We start from the raw sequence: 21,230 nt of genomic DNA, 5'->3' as shown, positions 1-21,230 counted from the left end.
GTTTATCATTCTTTTATACTGTTTTTGAAGTCCTGCAGTGGGACTTGAATTCTCCTTATCCTGATTGGAAAGTAAGAGTGGCCATTTGCAGATACATGATTTCTATGTTCCTTGTTGTTTGCCTTTCCAATTAGAATAACTGCATTGGTCCCTTGAGTTCAAAAGGCATAATGCTTTGAAAATTGAAGTGGCCATAGATATATCATCATTAAAAAAAATTGGTCAACTGCATTGAGTTTTACAGCAATTGCACAGTGCCTTTAATGTGATAAAGTCATCCCGAGGCGCTGCAAATAATACATTTACTTGACCCAAGTTTCATTACCTTGTGGAATTTTGAACACACGTGGTAAGAAAGATATTAATGTTTGTTTTCACCAACATATGCAAATGAAGAGAAATTTGAGATACTGGGAATATTTCCACTGCAGCAATGCATGCCAAGCAGAGATTTAATGTAGGTTTTTAATTTAGAATTGTCCCTGATAGAAATTTGTTAACACACACAGTTGTTAATACAGGGAATGCTTTGCTATACGGAGGGTTTGAGCTGAAGATAAATACTAGAAGGGGAGACAGATATCGGTCTGCAGGGGAAGTGAGAGAATTGGATTATTCAGGCTCAGAGCTAACACAGCAGCATTGAGTCAACTAGTCTCTTTCCGGGCTATAAACATCATTCTCTATCCCTTCAGATGAGAATAGCTACCTTTTGTCTCCTTATCTATTGTCCATATTGCTGATCACTTTCATTATATTTTTATATATTGCAATATAATGAAACAAATCCATAGAAAATAGACTTCAGTTCCGTTGGTATTGCCAAATGTGTGTCAAATACTTGTTCAAAATTAAGGAACTAAGACAGACTTAATGCTGCACCTGTCTGATTTTTACTTTCATTCCTAAATGTGTGTGGAGACTGGATGCTAATTACCATCATGTGGTCAATAAGAATTCAAAATAATGGGAAGGAGAAAGAAAATGGAGCATTTTTAAATTTGTGTGCACATCAATTAAAAAGGAAGAATATAAGCTAAAATTCTATTTTATTCTACTTATGGTTTATGACCCACTTTAACAATGGATTAAATTCCTCGCTTGGACTTTACTTCAAGTGTGAGCCTTTATTTGCTGAAGGAGTGCTGGTGGTGTCAACGCATCAATTCTTAAATTAAAAACCGAGAACGCTAGAGAAACTACAGCAGAACTGGCAAAACCCAGCAATTCTCTTGTTTTTATTTCTGATTCCTGGCATCTATGCTATCTTGCTTTTATGAAGTTAAAAATCACGCGACACCACGTTATAGGCCAACAGGTTTAATTGGAAGCGCACTAGCTTTCGGAGCGAGGCTCCTTCATCAGGTAATAGTCGCTCCGAAAGCTAGTGCTTCCAATTAAATCTGTTGGACTATAACCTGGTGTTGTGTGATTTTTAACTTTGTACACCCCAGTCCAACACTGGCATCTCCAAATCATTGCTTTTATGAAATTGCTAACCTGTTGACTTGTTTAGATAGTTGTGAAAGACCCTATGCACTATTCAGAGCAAAGCAGGGAAGTTCGCCTGGCTGCTCTGCTTATTATTTCTCATCAAGACCTGGGTCCAAGGAGCAAATTAGGCATTTTTATATTCCTGGCTACAAAATATTTGGGGAAATACTGGAAGCAGAGAGAGAGAGTGTAAAGGCATGGCTGACAATAGTAACAAAATTAATGACTGTAGCAATGGAAAGGAATAATGAATTTGAGAGAACTTATTTTGTTAGATTTAAGGAACAATCCAAGGAGCTACAATGATTTTGTTGTAGGCTACAAATAGTGGAAATGAAGGAGAGGATGAACTTTACAGACAGGAATTGTAAAAATGTGATTTTGGGAGGTACTGGTGTTGGACTACAGTGGGCAAAGTCAGAAATAACACAACACCAAGTTATAGATCAACAGGTTTATTTGAAATCACAAGCTTTTGGAGCATAACCCCTTTGTCAGGTGAAGTGAGAGTGAAGCACGCAGACGCTGAATTTATAGGCAGAGAGATCGGAAGATCAGGTAATTGGTGTGAGTAGAGTGTCAAATAATAAGTCTGCAGGTGGCCAACAATGTTAGAGGGTCTGAGCAAAGTGTCAAAAGCTGAATAACAAGCAAAGGGATGACTTACAATCCAATTGTATGAGGCAGAGATAATTACAAAAGAAAAGATGGTGCTGGAGACAAACCAATTGACTGGAAAACATGGAATAAAAACAGAAGCTATTGGAAAAGCCCAGCAGGTCTAGCTACATCTGTGGAAAAAACTCAGAGGAAGGGTCACCCAAGCATTTTGAAGGATGCCTGGGATACGGTGCTCAACTCATCGATCACCAGTTCTGACATGCCACAGTGAAAAATCAACAACCTCACAAGACAGACTCAGGATATGACTAATAGAGTACCCTTCATTGTTCAGTACTTCCCTGGAGTGGACAGACTACGCCATGTTCTTCACAGCCTTCAACTTTCTGACTTTGGGAAATGAAACCTGCTGTCTTACCTGGTCTGGACAGCATATAATTATGGATTGCAGCCATACAGTCATAACTGCTGTTTGAAATGGCCAAGCAAGCACCTTGATCAAATTGCTACTGAAAAGTCAAGCATGAGTTAAACTTGGTACTCCACCCAGCATCAACCAGGCCCTGGAAACATTCAACCCCGTAAAGTCTTCCTTACTAATATCTGTAGATTTCTCCTGAAATTGAGAACGGTGTCCAACAGATGTGACTAACAGCAACTTGCTGCAGTCACATTTACTGAATCAGACCCTAGCATTAATGTCTCATAACTCCATAACCCCCCTCCCCCCCATGCTTATGTCTGCCCCACTGACAGGAGAACCCAGCAGAGGTGACAGTACAGTGGATATGAGAGACAGGAAATTGCCTTGGGAAACTTTTGAAACCTAATTAACTGCAAAAATGAAACAGGATAAACCTAAGTGAAACAAATGCAGATATTTTAGTTCAGGACTTGGTTGATGAGATGGACAAATCTTGAGCTGTAAATTAGTTATTTCTGACTTTAAAATTACAGTTTCTCTGTGACAAGCACAAAAATATTCCATTTATGAAGTGCAAGGGATTTTCTCGATGTATTTTTGTTATTTTTTCCTCAAAGCTCCTTCCAGACTAAGCAATTTTGTGCATTTGACAGTTATACTTCATGCTAATAAGCTGTTCCTGCTTTGCATTCTTAAGACAGTTACTCTACTAGCATGTGGTTTCACTCTTGCATTGGTGTTTTCCTGTCTAAAAGTGTGAAAACTGAGGAGCATTTTAAACACTCCAGCCGTCCAACCTGATAACGCCATGTGGTCTTGTGGAGAGAGCGGCTGTGGATCTGAAATCCTAATGTTCACTTCTTTCTCATCATCTGTGTAGCAATGTCTGTGGAATCAAGCTATGTCTGTCATTGAAATGTAAGGGCAAAGTTGCTAGCATTCAAGAAACTTCTTAATGTTATGTACTTAAGGTCAGTCTGCTGGATAGACTATGCGTGGTATTCGTGTGCTGCACTAATCCAAGCAGACTGTGTAGATCCTGACATTTAAAGAGGGTGGTAATAGCAAACCCACCCAGTGGCGAGGTGCAGACTCTATTTGATTGCGCGAGCAACGTTTGCAGTAGTGGTTTAAAGTAACATTTTATATGAAGAGAATTACAACTAAGGTGCAATAGCACCTGTGCAGCTGCTTCATCAATAATATTGAAGTGCTAAACTGTTGAAAGGTTGGCTCCCTCAAATTTAGTCTGGTGCATAGCAGGACCCTGGATGGAGGGGGTTACATTAGGGCTCAATGCCTCTGGCTTCGATTTGTGGTGGGGGTCTCTGTACTCTAGTTGGTGTCTACTGTAGTTAGTGAGCCAGGGACAGCCACTGGTAACCTGATTTCTGTCTTTGCCCTTTGGTGTACAGCACTGCTTTCATTTGGCTTTGAAGTTTACTAATTTCTCCTTTTGCAATTTCTGCAGATCATTGGTTGAAGAGGACGATCCTCATCTGAAAGTATCCTTGGCAAGTGGCGACATGGGTGTTGCAACCCACTTACAGTCTTCAAAGACCGGCAACACTCGCTTCTTCACGAGCAACACCCACAGTTCTGCAGTGTTACAGGTATGCAGTTTGTTCATTGTTCACGTCAATCCCTGGCTAAGAGTTCCCATTCAGTATTTACTCACCTTCCAGAGGCAGAATTTGTTCATCACTACTCATCTGCTTGAAATGAGGTAACACGTTCTCTGCTTAACTAGATTGGAATTGCAAAGAGCATGCAAGTGTTACATAATTGTCCATGAGATCATTCAAAGCACTTCCAATTTAAAATAATGACAATGTATAATGTAATGTTCATAATGAAACCTTGTTTCAGATGGATGTGGTCATGAGTGCCTTATCAAGTCTTGAAACTTTGAAGCATTCATAAACGAGCGTTTGCTGTTTTTCCTGCATCATGATTGAAAGTACAGTTTAGATTTTAATGAAGTTGCTGGACCTTGTTGATTCTTGAAAACCACTAAAACTTGCAAATGAGCCTGCTAGTCCAACTTGTATAGTTCAGGTGGATCGGCACTGTGACCAGTACATTCTTTTTATATATTGCTGTGTTTTCCCTCCGGGAGGTCAGGACCGTATGTGACGACAAGCTTGTTTGTTCTTATTGGTTTGTGCCCTGTAATATTTTATTCTTCTTCTCAATAATATGAGTTACATCTGTGGGATGACTAAGAACTCAAGAGAATATGTTTAATTTCAGGCAGAAATAATATCTGAGCTTTCCCAGAATCTTATTGTTTATTAAAAGGCATAAGCAATATTGCAAGATATAGTGACATCATCAGCACAGCCACCTGTGTATGCGGAGAATGCTCTTTTTTTATTGGAAAACTAATTTGCAGGGTTTCAATGGTATGATCGCAGCAAATTGTAATACTGCTTCAGGCAGTCAGGTTTGAATCCGGATAACTTTGCCTTTCTATTCCAACACAATCCCTGTATCCGATCATGACAGGACGAAAAGCAATTCATGTTCCTAACTTTATTTTCTTTCGGTGTACTTTAAATTTTGTGCATCGAAACTGATGTATTTTACAGTGTAGTGTTGCTGTGATGGGCACTCAGGTTACCTGAACCAGATATATAATTGGACAACTATGTTTTTTTAGAAACAAAGTACATAGTTTTTGGCATGGTCCAACAACACAGTTTGTATATTGTAGTTAATTTTTCACCAGCAGACAAGCAAAAATGTCTGTTTATAGAACTAGTGACTGCTCATGATGTCAAGGCAGTATTTGACCATGTATGGCATCAGCAACTTGAAGTCAATAGGGCTTTGTGGGGGGAGCCTTTCTATAAATGGGAATTATATTTTGCACACATTAAGGTCATTATGGTTGTTAGTCATCGCAACTGAAAGATATCACCACACGAGTTTCTTCACTCAGTCACTTTCAGTTGATGCATCAAGGTCTTTCATAGCACCACAGGGGGTTTGAAGTGGCGATATTTGCTGCTGACTACTCCATGTTCTGTTCATTCACAATTTCTCAGGTACACAAGCAATCAGTGTCCACATGATTAAGGCCTTGACCATGTTTAATTTGGGCTGGGATTTAACAAGTAACATTTGCACCACAAAGGTACCAGGCAGTAGTAATCACCTGCAAGAAAATGTTTTGACATTTTGATCCCTGACTATCAACATCCTGATGATTAACATTGACTAGAAATCCAATTCCTGAAGAAGGGCTCATGCCCGAAACATTGACTCTCCTGCTCCTTGGATGTTGCCTGACCTGCTGCGCATTTTCAGCTCTGATCTCCAGCATCTGCAATCCTCACTTTCTCCCAGAAATCCAACTAGACCAGCCACCTAAGTACTTTGAACGCAATAGCAAATCAAATGCTGGGTGCTTTTTTTTTCATAAATAACTCACCTCCTGTCTCCCAAAGTCTGTTCACCAACTGTGACACGTGTCAGGACTGATTAGAATACTCTTCACTTGCCAAAGTAAATGAAGCTCCCAGCCACATTCATACACAGCTCATCACCATCCAGGATAAAGCAGCTCACTTGATTGATGTCTCCTTCATCACTGGCACACTGGCTGCAATGTGTACCATTTAAAAATGTATCTCAGCAACTCCTCAAGGCTTGTTTGACAGCACCATCCAGACTTAGGAACTCTATCATGTAGAAGACTGAGATAACAAACCCAAGGTTCCACTGCACCTACAGGTTCTCCTACAAATCGTTCATTAGCATAACTTGGAAATAGATGACTGTTCTTTCAGTTCACCCAGTCAATATACTTGAACTCCTCAACAAGCAATTGTGAGAGTAGGAACCTTTGTGCAGGGGAGGTCTTGCCTCACAAATTTGATTGAATATTTTGAGGAAGTGAAGATGATTGGTGAAGTTAGGGCATTTAATAAAGCATTCCACAAGGTTCCTCATGATAGACTGCTCCAGAAGATGTCACATGGGACCCATGGTGAGTTAGATACAAAATTGGCTTGGTAATAGAAGGCAGAGGGTAGTTGCAGAGGGGTCTTTACTGACTGGAGATCTGAGACCAGTGAAGTTTCACACTGCTCGGACCTAAATATATATGTGGTTTAGATGAAAATGCAGGTGGTCTGATTAGTAAGTTAACAGATAATATGAAAACTGCTGGAGTTGTAGATGGTGAAGAAAGTTATCAAAGGACACAAGAATTGGAAAGTTGGGCAGGGAAATGGCAGTTGAAGTTTAATCCAGACATGTGATGCAATTTGGGAGGTCAAATACAACAGCAAAGTACTATATACAATAAATGGCAGGACCCTTAGGAGCATTGTTAAGCAGAGGGATCTTTGGGTGCAAATTCATACTTCTCTGAAAGTGGCAACACCAGTGGGTAAGGTGGGTTTTTTTATTTCAAAAATATACTTTATCCATAAAATATTTTAATGGTCTGTACAGTTGGTCATGCCAAACATACATAAACATTCCATTTCTTCGCAGACAGAGATCAAAATTTATCATTTGTATGTACAGGTCTGTACATTTATCAATCATATATCCATATATTGAGCTGAGGCATCAGCAGAGCCCAAATGACTGAGTGGGCCCCCTGTTCTTCTTAGGCAGGCAGCTGTTACACGGTGGTCTTTCCCCACCGTGCTTTGGCAGCAGCTGCCCTAAGCTTCAGCATGTCCCTCAACACGTAGTCCTGGACCTTGGAATGTGCCAGGCTGCAACACTCAGTCAGGGTTAACTCCTTCAGCTGGAAGATCAACAGATTTCGGACCACCCAGAGAGCGTCCTTCACAGAGTTGATGATCCTCCAGGCATAGTTGATTTTCGTCTCGGTGTGCGTCCCGGGGAACAGACCGTAGAGCACAGAGTCTCACATCACGGCACTGCTCGGGACGAACCTCGACAAACACCACTGCGTTCCTCTCCAGAATTCTTCTGCATAGGCACATTCCGAAGGAGGTGTGTGACAGTCTCGTCCCCCCCCCTCGCAGCCGCTTCGAGGGCAGCGTGCGGTGCGGCTGAGCATCCGTGCATAAAGGATCTCACAGGCACAGCCCTTCTCACCCCTGTCCAAGCCATGTCTTGGTGCTTGTTGGAAAGTCCTGGCAATGAGGCATTCTGCCAAATGACTTTGACAGTCTGCTCAGGGAACCGCTCGATAGGATCCGCCCTCTCCATTTCCCGAAGGGTCTCAAGGACACTACGTGCTGACCACTTCCTGATGGACTTGTGATCAAAGGTGTTTTTCTTCATAAACTTCCCCACGAAGGACAGGTGATACAGAACGGTCCATCTACTTGGAGCGTTCCGTGACAGCGAGGCCAGGCCCATCCTTTGCAACATCAGGGACAGGTAGAACCTCAGTACGTAGTGACACTTTGGTGTTTGTGTACTGGGGATCCACACACAGTTTGATGCAGCCACACACAAAGGTGACCATCAGGGTGAGGGTGGCATTGAGTGTATTTTTTCCCCCGTTGCCCAGATCTTTATACATCGAGTCCCTTCGGACCCGGTCCATCTTTGACCTCCATATAAATTGGAAGATGGGCCAGGTGACTGCAGTGGCACAGGTTCTGGGAATAGGCCAGACCTGTGCCATGTTTAACAGCAATGAAAGTGCGTCACACCTGATGACCAGGTTTGCTCCCATGATGGAGAGCGACCATAGCTTCCATCTGCTCAGTTTCTGCCTCACTATGCTGATACGCTCCTCCCAAGACTTGGCACACGCCCCAGCCCCCTGAACCAAATACCCAGCACCTTCAGGTGGTCGGTCCTGACTGTGTAGGGGATTGAGGATTGGTCGGCCCAGTTCCCGAAAAGCACGGCCTCACTCTTGCCTCGGTTTACCTTGGCCCTCGAGGCCCGTTCGAACTGGTCACATATGCACATGGGTCTGTGCACAGACAGCAGATCCGAGCAGAAAACGACGATGTCATCCATGTACAGGTAGGCCTTAACCTGCAGGCCCCCGCTGCCAGGAATAGTCACCCCTCTCAGGTTCGCATCCTTCCTGATGGACTCAGCAAATGGCTCGATGCAGCACACAAACAAGGCAGGAGAGAGAGGGCAGCCCTGCCTGACTCCAGATCTGACTAGGAAGCTATCTGATTCACACCCATTGATTGAGACTGCACTGACAATGTTGGTGTAGAGCAGTCTGATCCAATTGCAGATTCCCTCCCCAAAGCCCATTTTGGAGAGAACATCTCTCATATACATATGTGATATCCGGTCAAAGGCTTTCTCCTGGTCTAGACTGATGAGGTAGGTGTCCAACTCCCTGTCCTGCACATAAGCGATCGTATCCCTGCAGAGTGCGAGAGACTCAGCGGTCTTCCTGCCCAATATAGCACAAGTTCGGTCAGGGTGAATCACCGACCCCAGAGCAAACCTGACCTGGTTGGCGATGACCTTTGACAAAATTTTGTAATCCACATTCAATAGTGAGATTGGTCTCCAATTTCTGAGTTCCTCCCTCTTCCCCCCCCTTCCGCTTGTAGATAAGGGTGATGATGCCTTTCCTCATGGATTCATTCATGGTACCTGCCAGAAGCATACTGACATACACCTCCAGCAGGTCCTGGCCAATCAAGTCCCACAGAGCAGAATAGGGCTTGACCGGTAAGCCGTCGCTTCCGGGAGTTTTATTCTTTTCGAAGGACTCTAGAGCCTTGGTCGGCTCGTCCAGAGATAGCAGCTGGTCCAGCCTCTCCCATGTTCTGTCATCTAAGACCTCCGTGATAGAGGACAGGAACGACTGGGAGGCCGCGCTGTCGGTTGGCTTTGCATCATACAGACTGGCATAGAAGGATTTGCTGATCCTCATGACGTCAGCCTGAGATGATGTTATCGAGCCGTCTTCTTCCTTCAGGCTGCTGAGCACGGAGCTCTCTTTGTACACCTTCTGGAAGAAGAAACGTGAGCACCTCTCGTCCTGCTCCACCGAGCGGACCCTGGACCGGAAGATTATCTTGGAGGCCTCCGAGGCAAAGAGCGAGGCTAACTGGCCCTTCACCTCTTTGAGGCCCTCCGTGACATCGACCCCCATCGTCTGCAGCAGGAGCAGGTTCTGCATATTTTCTTGGAGCTGGGACAGTTTTCCCCGCCTCTCTCTTTCCTCCTGAACACCTTTGAGGATGAAGAACCTCTTGATGTTCCCTTTTACTGTTTCCCACCAGTCCGCTGGGGACTCAAAGAGGGGCTTCACGGTTCTCCAACCTGCGTAGTCTCTCTTGGCTCCTGAATGTTTCCTGGGGTCAACAGCTTTGTGTTCAGCTTTCACGTTCCCTTACCAGCCCGCTACTCGTCCTGTAAGTGATAGTGGGCCAGCAGGAGGCAGTGGTCAGAGAAGAACACCAGCTTGACGTCGGTGGATCTGACCAAGACCGTTTGGGACACAAACAGGTAATCTATCCTTGAGTGGATAAGGTGGTGCCGTAGCCTTCATGGGTTGGGGCATCGAGTATAAAAGATGGTGTGTCATGTTGCAGCAGTGTTAGACCTTAGTTAGGGCACATTTGGAATATTGTGTGCAGTTCTGGTAGCCACGATAGGAAGCATGTGGAGGCCTTAGAGAGGCTCCAAAGAGGATCTCCAGAAAGTTGCCTGGATTAGAGTTGTTAGCTATAAGGAGAGGTTAGGTAAACTTGGAGTGTTTTCACTAGAACATCAGCGACTGAGGGGCGACCTGATAGTAGTAAAATTCAAAGGCATTGATAGGGTGCATAACCAGAGCCTTTTTCAAATGGCAAATACAAAACAACATGCATTGAAGGTGAGAAAGGGCAGGTTTGTTGTTTGTTAGAGCTTAGTGAGCACCAATTAACTGCCACGTTCCCTGCATTACAACAGTGAATATACTTCAAAATTACTTAATTGGCTGAAAAGTGCTTTGAAATAATAGTGGTCGACAGGTGCTTTTTAAAATACAAGTCTTTTTCTGGCACATATCACATTAATACCTTGGCTGATTTACTCTTCTTGACCAATTTTCAAATGGAACAATTAGAATCCTCCTCAAAAATATCTTGTTGTTAATTTTATGCAAGCATCAGTGGCATTCCTGTTCCAATTTATGAACATATTGTAATGTTCAGGTTCTCTAAATCATGAGAACTAACCACCTAATCTTATAGGTTACCAGTACTGACTTTTTCTAAAGCCTCTGGTGAAAACATACTGTGATCAAAGCAAAGCCAGAGCAACTAGGGGAAAGTTTTGTTTAAACTTAGCCACAGAATAAATGTGTTGTAAAGTTACAGTGGAACCTGATGTTCACACTGTCCAAGATCAGAGTGACAAATCTTTGAACAAATTCAGGAACAGTTTGGCTTGTGGCACCAGTAAGATGTTGAGGGGGGTTGGCATTGCTGGCAGACCAATAAGACCAGGATGTGAAGATTCCTGCTGGATGTTAAAAGTGTAGGTGATGGTACCCAATTTTTCAGAGACCCACGGAGAGGATTGTATACGTATATGCTACACATGTAAGAGATTTAAAAGACTTAAATATAGGATAAAAGTCTATGCTGAAAATGGTGTGCCCCTGTAAGACTTGGAACAGTTTGTCACTCAGTTCAGAGTTTAACTTCCATGAGGATATAAGGGTAATTGGACCAGAATGTTTCATGCAGCCACTCAAGCTTGTGATAATAAGATTGTGGCTGATCAGAGTTCAAGTTTTTATTGCTTAGGTCTTTGAACAGCAGCCATTGAATGTCCATTATCTCTGGGGTAAAAATTTTCCAAGACCTGCAGTCCTCTAAGTGAAGAAAGTTCTCCACATCTCAATCCAAAGTGGCTGTCCTCTTACCTTGAGGAAGTGCTGCCAAACTCTTAACTTTCCACCCAGGAAAGTTCCTGTCTAGTGCATTTCTCCATGGATAACGGATTTGTTAATAATTGAAATGTGTATTTCAATATTCATCATTGCAAAGCTATTGTTAGAATTTTTAAATCCAAATTACCTTGATTAATTTTCCCCTCAAGTCTATATATTTGACTTGAATGTCAATATTCCATTTTCAGATTCCCCTACAACACCATGAAAAGCAATTTCATATTTTTCACAGAGGATCACCTGAGTTTGGTTGTAATTCTGCCTAATATAGCTGCTTCCCTCATTGGTTTCATTGCATGTTATTCTGGGAACCACTCAATGGATAACCTATTAAAACTGTTTTTTCCATGTTTGGTTTATCCATGTCTCTTTGTAGATTGAAACCACCACTCCATTCCCCCATCAAAATGCATTGCCTCTTTCACAAGTTACTCTTATTTCTTGATTAGTATTCTGGCCAACTTGGTATAGTTGCTGTAATAGAAACACAACCTGCTGGAAATATTCAGCTGGTCTGGCATCATGGGTGGAGAGAGAAATGGGTCAGGTTCTAATGAAATGTCAATGACTTGTACTATTAACTTTGCTTCTTTCTCTATAGATGCGGTAAGGCTTGTGGTTTGTTTGTAGAAGTTAGATTTTTTTTTTCAGATGTCTGGAAGATTTTGCTTTCATAATAGTGGTATAGATCTGTTAGCAGAGTCAATGACTGTTCCCATCTCCCAAACCTTTTCTGACCCTTGTTATGCGGTACCTCCACCCCACTAATTCAAAATCCTTCTTTTCTGAGCAAGGATTTTTCAGCTCTGCTGCCTTACTGGTGTTCCTTCAGATATAGTGACTTAAAATTTAACTCTTTTTCTCCTTTGTTACACATTTCTGTTTGACCTTGTCTTTTCTCTTCAGTTTCGCCTTATTGAATTGAGATTGATCACTACCACCCTCCCCAGCCCACCTTTTAGTGTGATATCTTAATTATAATCTTGTATGATTTCCCAGCTTATTACTAACAGCACAACTTAAGTGAAACAAAACGCATGTAACAGCTCCTTTTCCCAGCACTGTTGCCAGCACTGTTCTGATATGAACTGAAACCATATCGCTCTGAGAATTGGGTTTTTAATGCTTTGATCTGTTTGTGGCTCAGTTCTCACTTCTGAGTCATAAGATTATATATTTAAGTCCCACTTCTGGCACAAGAATCCAGATTGGCACTCAAATGCTTTGCCAAGGGAATTTGGACAGTGAAAGGTGTTTTGCAGATGAAACCTTACCCTGAGGTGCTACCTGACTCCTTCAGTTTGATCCTACAGCACTATTTCCAAGAAAACGTGGGAGTTATCCCGATATTTTGTCCAATATATATCCTCTAATCTATTTTATGTGGTTGATATTTGGGCTGTTATCACTACTTGCAGGAGTTTGCGACATGCCATTTGGTTGCCACAATTGCTACAGTTCAAAAGTACTTGACACTAAATGCTATGGATGTTGCAGATCTGAGCTAAAAAATCAAAAAGTGCTGGAGGTGCTCAATTGAGTCGTGCAAAACCAATAGACCCTTCAGTCTAACTCATCCATTCTGACTAGGTATTCTAAACTGAACTAGTCCCATTTGCCTGCAGGGAATATCTATCGAGAGAAATAGAATTGATTCTTCAGCTCGAAGACTTTCTATCACTACCACTTTGCTTATAAAGTACTATGGAAAGTCTGTTTGTTGTGAAAGTCACCATAAAGATGCAGGAGGTATTACTCTTTTTATGCCAGTTCATACATGGTATTCAGAGAGAATTGTCTGAGGAGCTCCTTTTGAATTTGGATTGTGGAATCTCAAACAAGCTCATCCCACCTTTATCGCTAGTTCCCACATGCACTACAACAAATAGATCTTCCCAATGTTCTCCTCCAGCTGCACAAAGCTGACCATTCAACCTTTGGAAGTCCAGGTTTTAGATTTGAGCAAACAGATATGCAGTAGCTTTGTTGTTGGGTACAAGTTTCATTGTACAAATAGATACGTTAGGTCAAGATGAGTTATAAGCGATGTACAGGATACACTACTTGTTTTGAAAACTGGCTGCTTTTATTTAAAGTTTGGAATATATATACGACCAGTGTTTCTCAATCTATCGACTGAGGTATACTTTCTAAAAGTGAAACTTGAGTTCTTTATGATCAGACGGATATCTTAGGTGGCCACCATAGGATACAAGCATACCAGTCGCTCCTGTGACCCGGAAGGGAAACATCATCGCTGCCCCATACACTGAGACAATGTCTTCACAAGCCTCACTTCCTCACACTTGTGCATAGCCTGCCATTAAATAGTAATGAGCAGCATGTGACTCAAAGGAGGAAGGGAGCATAGCCTTGATGATGCTTCCTCATGTGGTACATGGAGTGATCCCTCAAGTAAACTGACATAAAGACATATGATGCCAGAGAGTGCATAGACCAGCTATAAATTGAACTAGCAGGAATGCAATCAATTGAGTATTTATCCTAAAGATAGAATTTGCATACTGCCACTCCTGGAAGTATAAAAATAACTGATTCCTATCAAAATCTATCATTGTATTCAATGAAGCTGCTTTCCTACTGCTCTTAGCTTGCAAAGTATGAAGAAGGAATTAAGAACTAATAAAATAGAGATGCAGGGCCAAATGATATGTAGTATCTCCATAATGTGAGACCTAATGATTTCCATTGTGATTCTTAGTGACTGTATCTGTAGCGTGTTGATTGCTTGAGGAACTCCAGCTTACTGTTGATGAGCTGGAGTCTGACCTTCAGTCAGTGGTCATGGACAGGAAGGTGTGACCTTGAGTGGAGCAGGTTGAGTGATCCAGAAGGTAATGCTGAAGGAGCTGAGCTGGTCGAATAGATTTGAGATTATTGCTTCCTATATGAATGAAAACGGGTGCTATAGGGAGAATGAGCAAATTGTTCAAAGCACCATGGTACAGGGAGCCATTCAAAAGCGGGAGAAGAAAGAAGAAAGACTTGCAGTTGCTATAAAGGTTAGTATACTCAGTGGGGAATAGACACTATACTTTGTGGCCAGGATCAGGAGTCCCAAAGGCTGTGTTACCTGTCCGATGCCTGGTTTCAGGATATCTCATCTGGGCTCCAGAGGAACGTGGAGTGGGAGGAAAAATATCTGTTTGTCGTGGTCCAACGATATAGGTAGAAAGAAGAAGGAGGTTCTACTGAGGGAATACAAGCAGCTTGGGGCCAAGTTAAAAACAGAACCAAAACGTTGGTAATCTCAGGATTACTAACTGAGCCACAAGTTAATTGGATCACAGTCTACAGAATTAAAGAGGTAAATATGTGGCTCAAAGATTAGTGTGGCAGAAACTGATTTGAATTCATGAGACGTTGGTACCAATCCTAGGGAAAGAGGGAGCTGTTCGGATTGGATGGACTGCACCTGAATCATGCTGGGACCAGAGTCCTGACAATTCACAAAATCAACTTTGTGGATAGGGCTTTCAACTAAAGAGTTGGATTGTGGGTTCAGTTCCATTTAAAAAATATGCAAAACATTAAAGTGGGGGAGAACTTGGGAGAGGTTATTCAAATTTCCAGAACATGTAATAGGACAGAATATGGAAATTTTGTGGACAAGTTGGCGGCTACGGAGTCGGTTGCATCTGGGTTCAGCCGGATTCAGCAATTCACTTGTCTCTTTTTCTTTTCTTATTCTTCTCCTTTTAATTCTTTTTTTCAAAATTTACCTTGCGAAGAGAGCGGCAGTAACTGCTTTGGAGAGTTGTAGCAGCTAAGGACTTGGAGTGGGATGGTTGGTGAGTCGGAGTGGGATGGTTGGTGAGTCGGAGTGGGACAGTCGGCAGACTGAGGTCTGGTCTGGTCAGATGGCAGTCAGCAGCTTGCAAACCTACTGTACTTGGCCCAGTGTAGGGGTGAACAAGACTGTGAGAGTTCACACCAGATAGTGATGACAGACTGTAAAAGGACTGTAATGTTTAAGCTTTTAGCTTTGTTTCTTTATCTTCCTTACTCATTCCATGAAGAGCTGTAATGTAGAACTTATGGCTTTTTCCTTTATTTCTCTACTTTTGTACCTAATCTATTTTAGTACTGAATATTTGTAGCTAGACACTTCGAACCAAAGATGGTACCGTGCATGGCGACATTTATACTGTATTCCTGTACATTTTTACTTGAGTACACATAACAAATCCTAATTCTAATTCTAAATTCTGAAAGGATCAGGCAAAATTAATCTTCATGCACGGCTGATAAGGGGATAATTATGAGAAGGGAGACAGTCAGCACAGGACTGAAGGTGTACTTAAATTGCAGCAGTATGTGGAACAAGTTAAATGAGCTTGTCACTCAGGTTAAAATTGGCAGAGTATCACAGAGACGTTGTTGAAAGGAGACCACACTGGGAACTAAATATCCAAGGATATGCATCCTATCAAAAGGACAGGTAGGGGGTTAGATTGCCTTCTTAGTAAGAAATCAAATGAAATTGATAGCAGGCAGTGATATAGTCAGAAGGCATAGAAACTGTAAGGGTAGAGTTGAGGTACCCGAACAAGAAAGACGTCGAAGGATGTACTGATTTGGTAAAATAAATGAAGTATGTTTGGGGGAGACTTATCTAGAGTATAACCATTGGCATATACCTGATAAGGTAAATAGTCCGTTTTGATGCTACAAGAATTGGTCAGTCTATGCTTCTGTGTAATTATGGTTTGGAGGTGCCAGTGTTGGACTTGGAAGGACAAAGTTAAAAATCACACAACACCAGGTTATAGTCCAACAGGTTTATTTGGAAGCACTAGCTTTTGGAGTGCTGCTCCTTCATCAGGTAGTTGTGGGAAGGAGCAGTGCTCCGAAAGTGAGTGCTTCCAAATAAACCTGTTGGACTATAACCTGGTGTTATGTGACTTTTAACTCTGTGTAATTATCTTGTCTGTAAATGAATATTTTAATTTTAGCAAATATGTAACAATTTGACATTGTGCTTTTGGGGAAAATTTAACCAGACGTAGATGAACTAACAAAAGATAATCTAAAAAGCCCCTGGAAAAACAAGTTTAGAAGTGATGACAAATTTATGATCCAAATATAAACCCGAGGATACATTCTCAGTGACTCAAGGCATTCTTTATATGTTATGCTACCTAACAACCCTAAAGCAGTAGAATCTACTCATTTTAGAATAAGCCTAACATGTCACTTCATTAAAGTGATCCTGCAAATCATAATGAAGAAAAAATGCATTTGAAGCAGAATTTGGTGACACACAGACTGGATTTACATCAGGAGTAGCAACAAGAGAGGGAATATTTAGCCCAAGAACAATCTTCAATAATTATCTAGAATTAAACAGCAAAATTTACATGTTGCATAAACATATTACTGGAATTTGACATTAGCAGCAAAGATGTGAGAAGCCTCTGTCACCTCCAATTTAAAGCCACAAATTAGTCCTTTCCGCATCCTACTAATTCACTCCACTCCTGCATTGTGAGCTATGTTTTCAAGCCTATCTTGGGTGTTTTCATTCCTTCCTACAGATTATAATATTGAGATATTCCTGCTACAGGAGATGTGATGATGAGTGAGGGTGGTTGTTATATGATTTGAGACCTGTAATACAAAAAACGTTGAAATATTTGTCTACCTGCTTTCAAAAAAAACCTAGCTTTAGATCCTATATAACAATTTAAGGTGAAAGAATATAACTACCTGACAGAGAATAATGTATTTGAATATGGTTTGAAAAGTTTTGCATTGGAAATAAAATTGGCATTTTTCTTTAGAGAAAGCATCACCCAGGGAGCCATAACAATGTTTATCCATTAGAATGAATCTGAGCATTTCTTAATGTTTTATTCAAAAAACATTAACTTTGATGTCACGTTAAAGTTCAATGGCTTTTTTAGTGTTATGAATGTTACAACACTTTGTCAACCATACCCTGTCTGGACGTCAGTTGTATTATTTTTCCGTCAAGTTTACTCCTAGCACATCACAGCCCCGAAGAAGCTGAGGATCATTTGCCTGTTAGAGATCTTGAAAACTTAAGAAGGATTGTTCGAGTGGATGTGAAAAAAATGTTGCGACGAGAGAGAGAGCGAGCATCCAAATGAAGAGAGAGAGAGCATTCGAGTCAAAAATAATCTCCCTGATAAGTCCAATGAGAATAAACTTTTTTTGGAGTAGTGAAAATGAGGAATGTTGAGATGAATAGCATCGAGTGGATTTAAGGACAATTGCGATATCCTCCATCCTGTTCTTCGTCATGGGCTTATGTGATTGAGATGAAATAAATAGGGTAGGTAGGTAAAAGCTTATATGACATAATAAAACCAACCACAGAATTAACTGCAGCGCAAGGTCATGCAGTTTTAAAGCCGACAAACAATGGTTTATGAATTCATTTGCTGACCAGAGGAGTATTTGTCACAAATTAATATTACAGCTTCAATGAAAATGGCATGACATTTCATCAACCTTTATCATGGGACACCTTGTGAAGAAGACAAAAGGAGTTTCCAAAAGTGCTTGGATAGGTTAGATGAGTGTTCAGAAAATAATTGTAGATGAAATATCATGTGAATTTGTCCTCTTCAGCAAGATATTTATCAAAGCATATTATTTAAATGAAGAGATGCTATACATCTTGGAGGCATGGAAAGATCTGGGTATCCTGGTATGGAAAATTCAGCTGCCTGAGATGAGGGTGCACCTTATGAGGAAAGGTTGAATAGGCTCATCTATATCTATGGTGTTCGGCAAAATCAGAGATGGAGAAGGAAAGTATCTAATTGAGATATACAAGGAGGACCGAACAAGGTGTATGCTGAAACAGAGTTTTCCCTTGGAGAGTCTAAAACTAGGGCATGCAGTTAAAAATAAGTGGTCTTCCATTTAAGACTGCAATGGGAAGAGATGGATTTTCTTGGGGAGCGTCGTCATGAGTCCATGGAAGTCTGTTCATTGAATATTTCTAAGACAAAGGTGGATAGATTCTTGGCCAATAAGGGAATTGGAAGTTAAATGGTTTGTGGACTTTAGGACACATTAGATCAAGCATGAACTTATTGAAAGACAAAGCAGGCTTTCGACAGGCAAACTAGGGCAGGAGTTGGACAGTTGACGGTAGGACTCTGGGCAATGTTGTCGAACAGAGATATCTCAAGTTGCAGGCCCACAGTTCCTTAGAAGTGGCATCGCAGGTAAACAGGCTGGTGAAGAAGGTGTTTGGCACGCTTGCCTTCATTGGTCAGAACACCGAGTGCAAGATTTGGAGTGTTGTGCTACAGCGATAGTGGGCAACAATGTAGAGTGGCTGAGCAGAGGCTGATAGCGAAGTTCAGTATCCATGGGGATGGCGTCAACTGGGACCTTGGGTTCATGTCACACTGCAGGTTACCCCACTGCACAATATACTCACTTCCGCATTCACTCTTGCACTCTCTCTCTCACACGCACACAGTCTCTCTCTCTCTTTCTCTCTCTTTCTCTCTCTGTCTATACACAAACACACACACACTCCCCCACATACTCTCACATCCATGCAGACCCCCCCCCTCATCCATAGGCATACTGCCCCCGCACTTGCACCAACACATGCACTATCTCACGCATACCCCATCACACACACGCATAAGTTTATGGGTTGAATTTGTTTTTGCAGAATTACATTTTATTTTGCTCAAAAATTGCATGAATCCATATAAAACTCTGTAAAAGTATGCAGAGGCTTTCTCAGTTTGGCATAGCATTGGGACACAGACAGATTTCACACCTATTGTTTAAAAAGCTGAGCTATCTTGAGAATGCAATTTAAAAAGTTCTAGAACTTGCATATAAAAGAACAGAAACCAGCATATCCCATTCTAAAAGATGAAAGTTTTAATCTAAGATTGTTTACTGTGTCACATCTCCATGATGCTGGACCCCTTTGGCTTTAAATTCTGTGAACATGATCTTTACCCCCATAACCACCCGATGAAGTAGCAGCGCTCTGAAAGCTAGTGTTTCCAAATAAACCTATTGGACTGTAACCTAGTGTTTTGTAATTTTTAACCTGTAATGCTGAAGACCTCCGGAGCAGCCAATTCAGTTCAATAATTTTTGTTGAAGATAGTTGCAAATTATCATTTTTTTAATTCACATTTGCTGATCTTCTGTTATGATTTGAGATATTCATAGAACTGAGTCTTCTCAGAGTTGCCTCATTTATCATAGCTACTCGTGACTGGATTTGTTACATGCTTAGAAAACTGCTAATTTTGAAACCACCTTTTTTTTCCTATGGCCTTTTGTTGTAGGCTCATGACCTTTAGTGCCTCATTTTAAATTGTGCCTACTCCTCTTGCCTACCCTCATCACTGAACCTGGTTTGGTTTTCCAGTTTTATGCTGCTGGAAGATTGAGGCACATGAAATAAAATAAGAAGGAGCTTCAGTTCTTTACATGGACATTGTCATGCCATCTAAAGTGCTAATTACAATTTCATACATGCAGCATGTCAAATGATTTTGAAAATATAGCCAATGAAATGAAAACCAGTTAACATTTCAGGTGCCATTTGAAAAGAGAATGTTGGCTGTGACAGCAGGAGAGCTTCTGTATAAATGGTACTTATGTGTCTGCCTGAACAGGGCAGCAGGGGCTCGAGCTTAACGTTTGAGCTCTTGATGTGCCTTCTATGTTGCAACAAATTTTCAAAATGGATTTGCTGCGTGAAGTCATGGTGTGAGACTTGAGCTTTCTGTCTTGAGGTGGGTGCTAACAGGCTAAACAAGCAAGTTTGTATGTTTATAAAACTTGTTGGAGAGCAATTAAACATCATGTAGATATAGACAGCCAGTGTTGATGAGATAAGTGGTTCTAATGCTCCATTTCATAACTTATAGCCTGATCTTGAAATATCTAAATTTTGCAGGGGTTTGACCAACTCCGAATTGAAGGCTTACTTTGTGATGTCACCCTTGTGCCAGGGGATGGTGATGAAGTATTTCCAGTCCATAGAGCCATGATGGCCTCAGCTAGTGACTATTTTAAGGCTATGTTCACAGGTAAGATGCAAAGAAAAGAGTCACAGCTCTTGTGACATGCAAGGAATTGTATAATCAGTTGACAAATGTTCTAGTGCTCAGACCATTTTCTACTTTGAAAGACATTGGCATGTACAAGGATGGATATTCTGATAATGTTTTCTCTTCTCTTCAATCACAAAATGAGAAGCACTGCTGCCTGTAGGATTGTCAACACACCAGGGTGGTTCTAGAATCTTCAGGAATTGAAGAGTGATCTCCAGGCCACTCCTGTGAGGGAATCACAAAAAATTCATTGGGAGACTTAAAAAAATGTCCTTGAAAATTGTTTGAATGTTTAAAATAAGAGGTTGTTAAAAAGTATTAAAGATTGCTTGAACTTATCATTTTATGATAAAGACCTTGTTAGATTGCACAGTCAATGGGCTGTGATGGTGCACTTGGCCCAAGAACACCAAGGCTATCACCATCGACCCACCATGTCCCTTACAGAACCTAGATTTGCTGGATCCTGATTTGAACCAGCGAGTCTGTCTCACCTAATTTATTGGCATTTCATATTGCTGACCTGTCATCGCTGATTTCCCAACTGGTGAAAATAGATTTTCCTTAGTAATTTTCAAAAACATACATGAAATTCTTTACTGATGTTATTCTGGAGAATCCATTTGTGCATGCTCAAGCGATTTAAGGCTCATCATGAGATTTTCGAAAAAGCACACAGTACCTCAATTGTGATTTGAACTATTGTCTTGAATAGAGACCTATTTCTGCT

At 41.4% G+C, this 21,230-nt stretch overlaps 1 protein-coding gene across 6 annotated transcripts in view; it reads left to right on the top strand.

Moving 5' to 3' along the window:
- Nucleotides 1–21,230, top strand: part of klhl13 (kelch-like family member 13) — a 226,404-nt gene that overhangs the window by 161,813 nt on the left and 43,361 nt on the right. For all 6 annotated transcript variants that reach the window (XM_060832591.1, XM_060832587.1, XM_060832592.1 and 3 more), the window contains 2 exons: nucleotides 4,011–4,152; nucleotides 20,344–20,476. In XM_060832591.1, coding sequence (XP_060688574.1) covers nucleotides 4,011–4,152; nucleotides 20,344–20,476 — 275 coding nt within the window. The remainder of the gene's footprint in view (nucleotides 1–4,010; nucleotides 4,153–20,343; nucleotides 20,477–21,230) is intronic.

Source organism: Hemiscyllium ocellatum, chromosome 11 (genome assembly GCF_020745735.1).
Source record: "Hemiscyllium ocellatum isolate sHemOce1 chromosome 11, sHemOce1.pat.X.cur, whole genome shotgun sequence".
In the NCBI taxonomy this organism is placed as follows: Eukaryota; Metazoa; Chordata; class Chondrichthyes; order Orectolobiformes; family Hemiscylliidae; genus Hemiscyllium; species Hemiscyllium ocellatum.
Note: the sequence above shows the minus strand (reverse complement) of the source record. Positions and strands in the feature narration are given on the sequence as shown.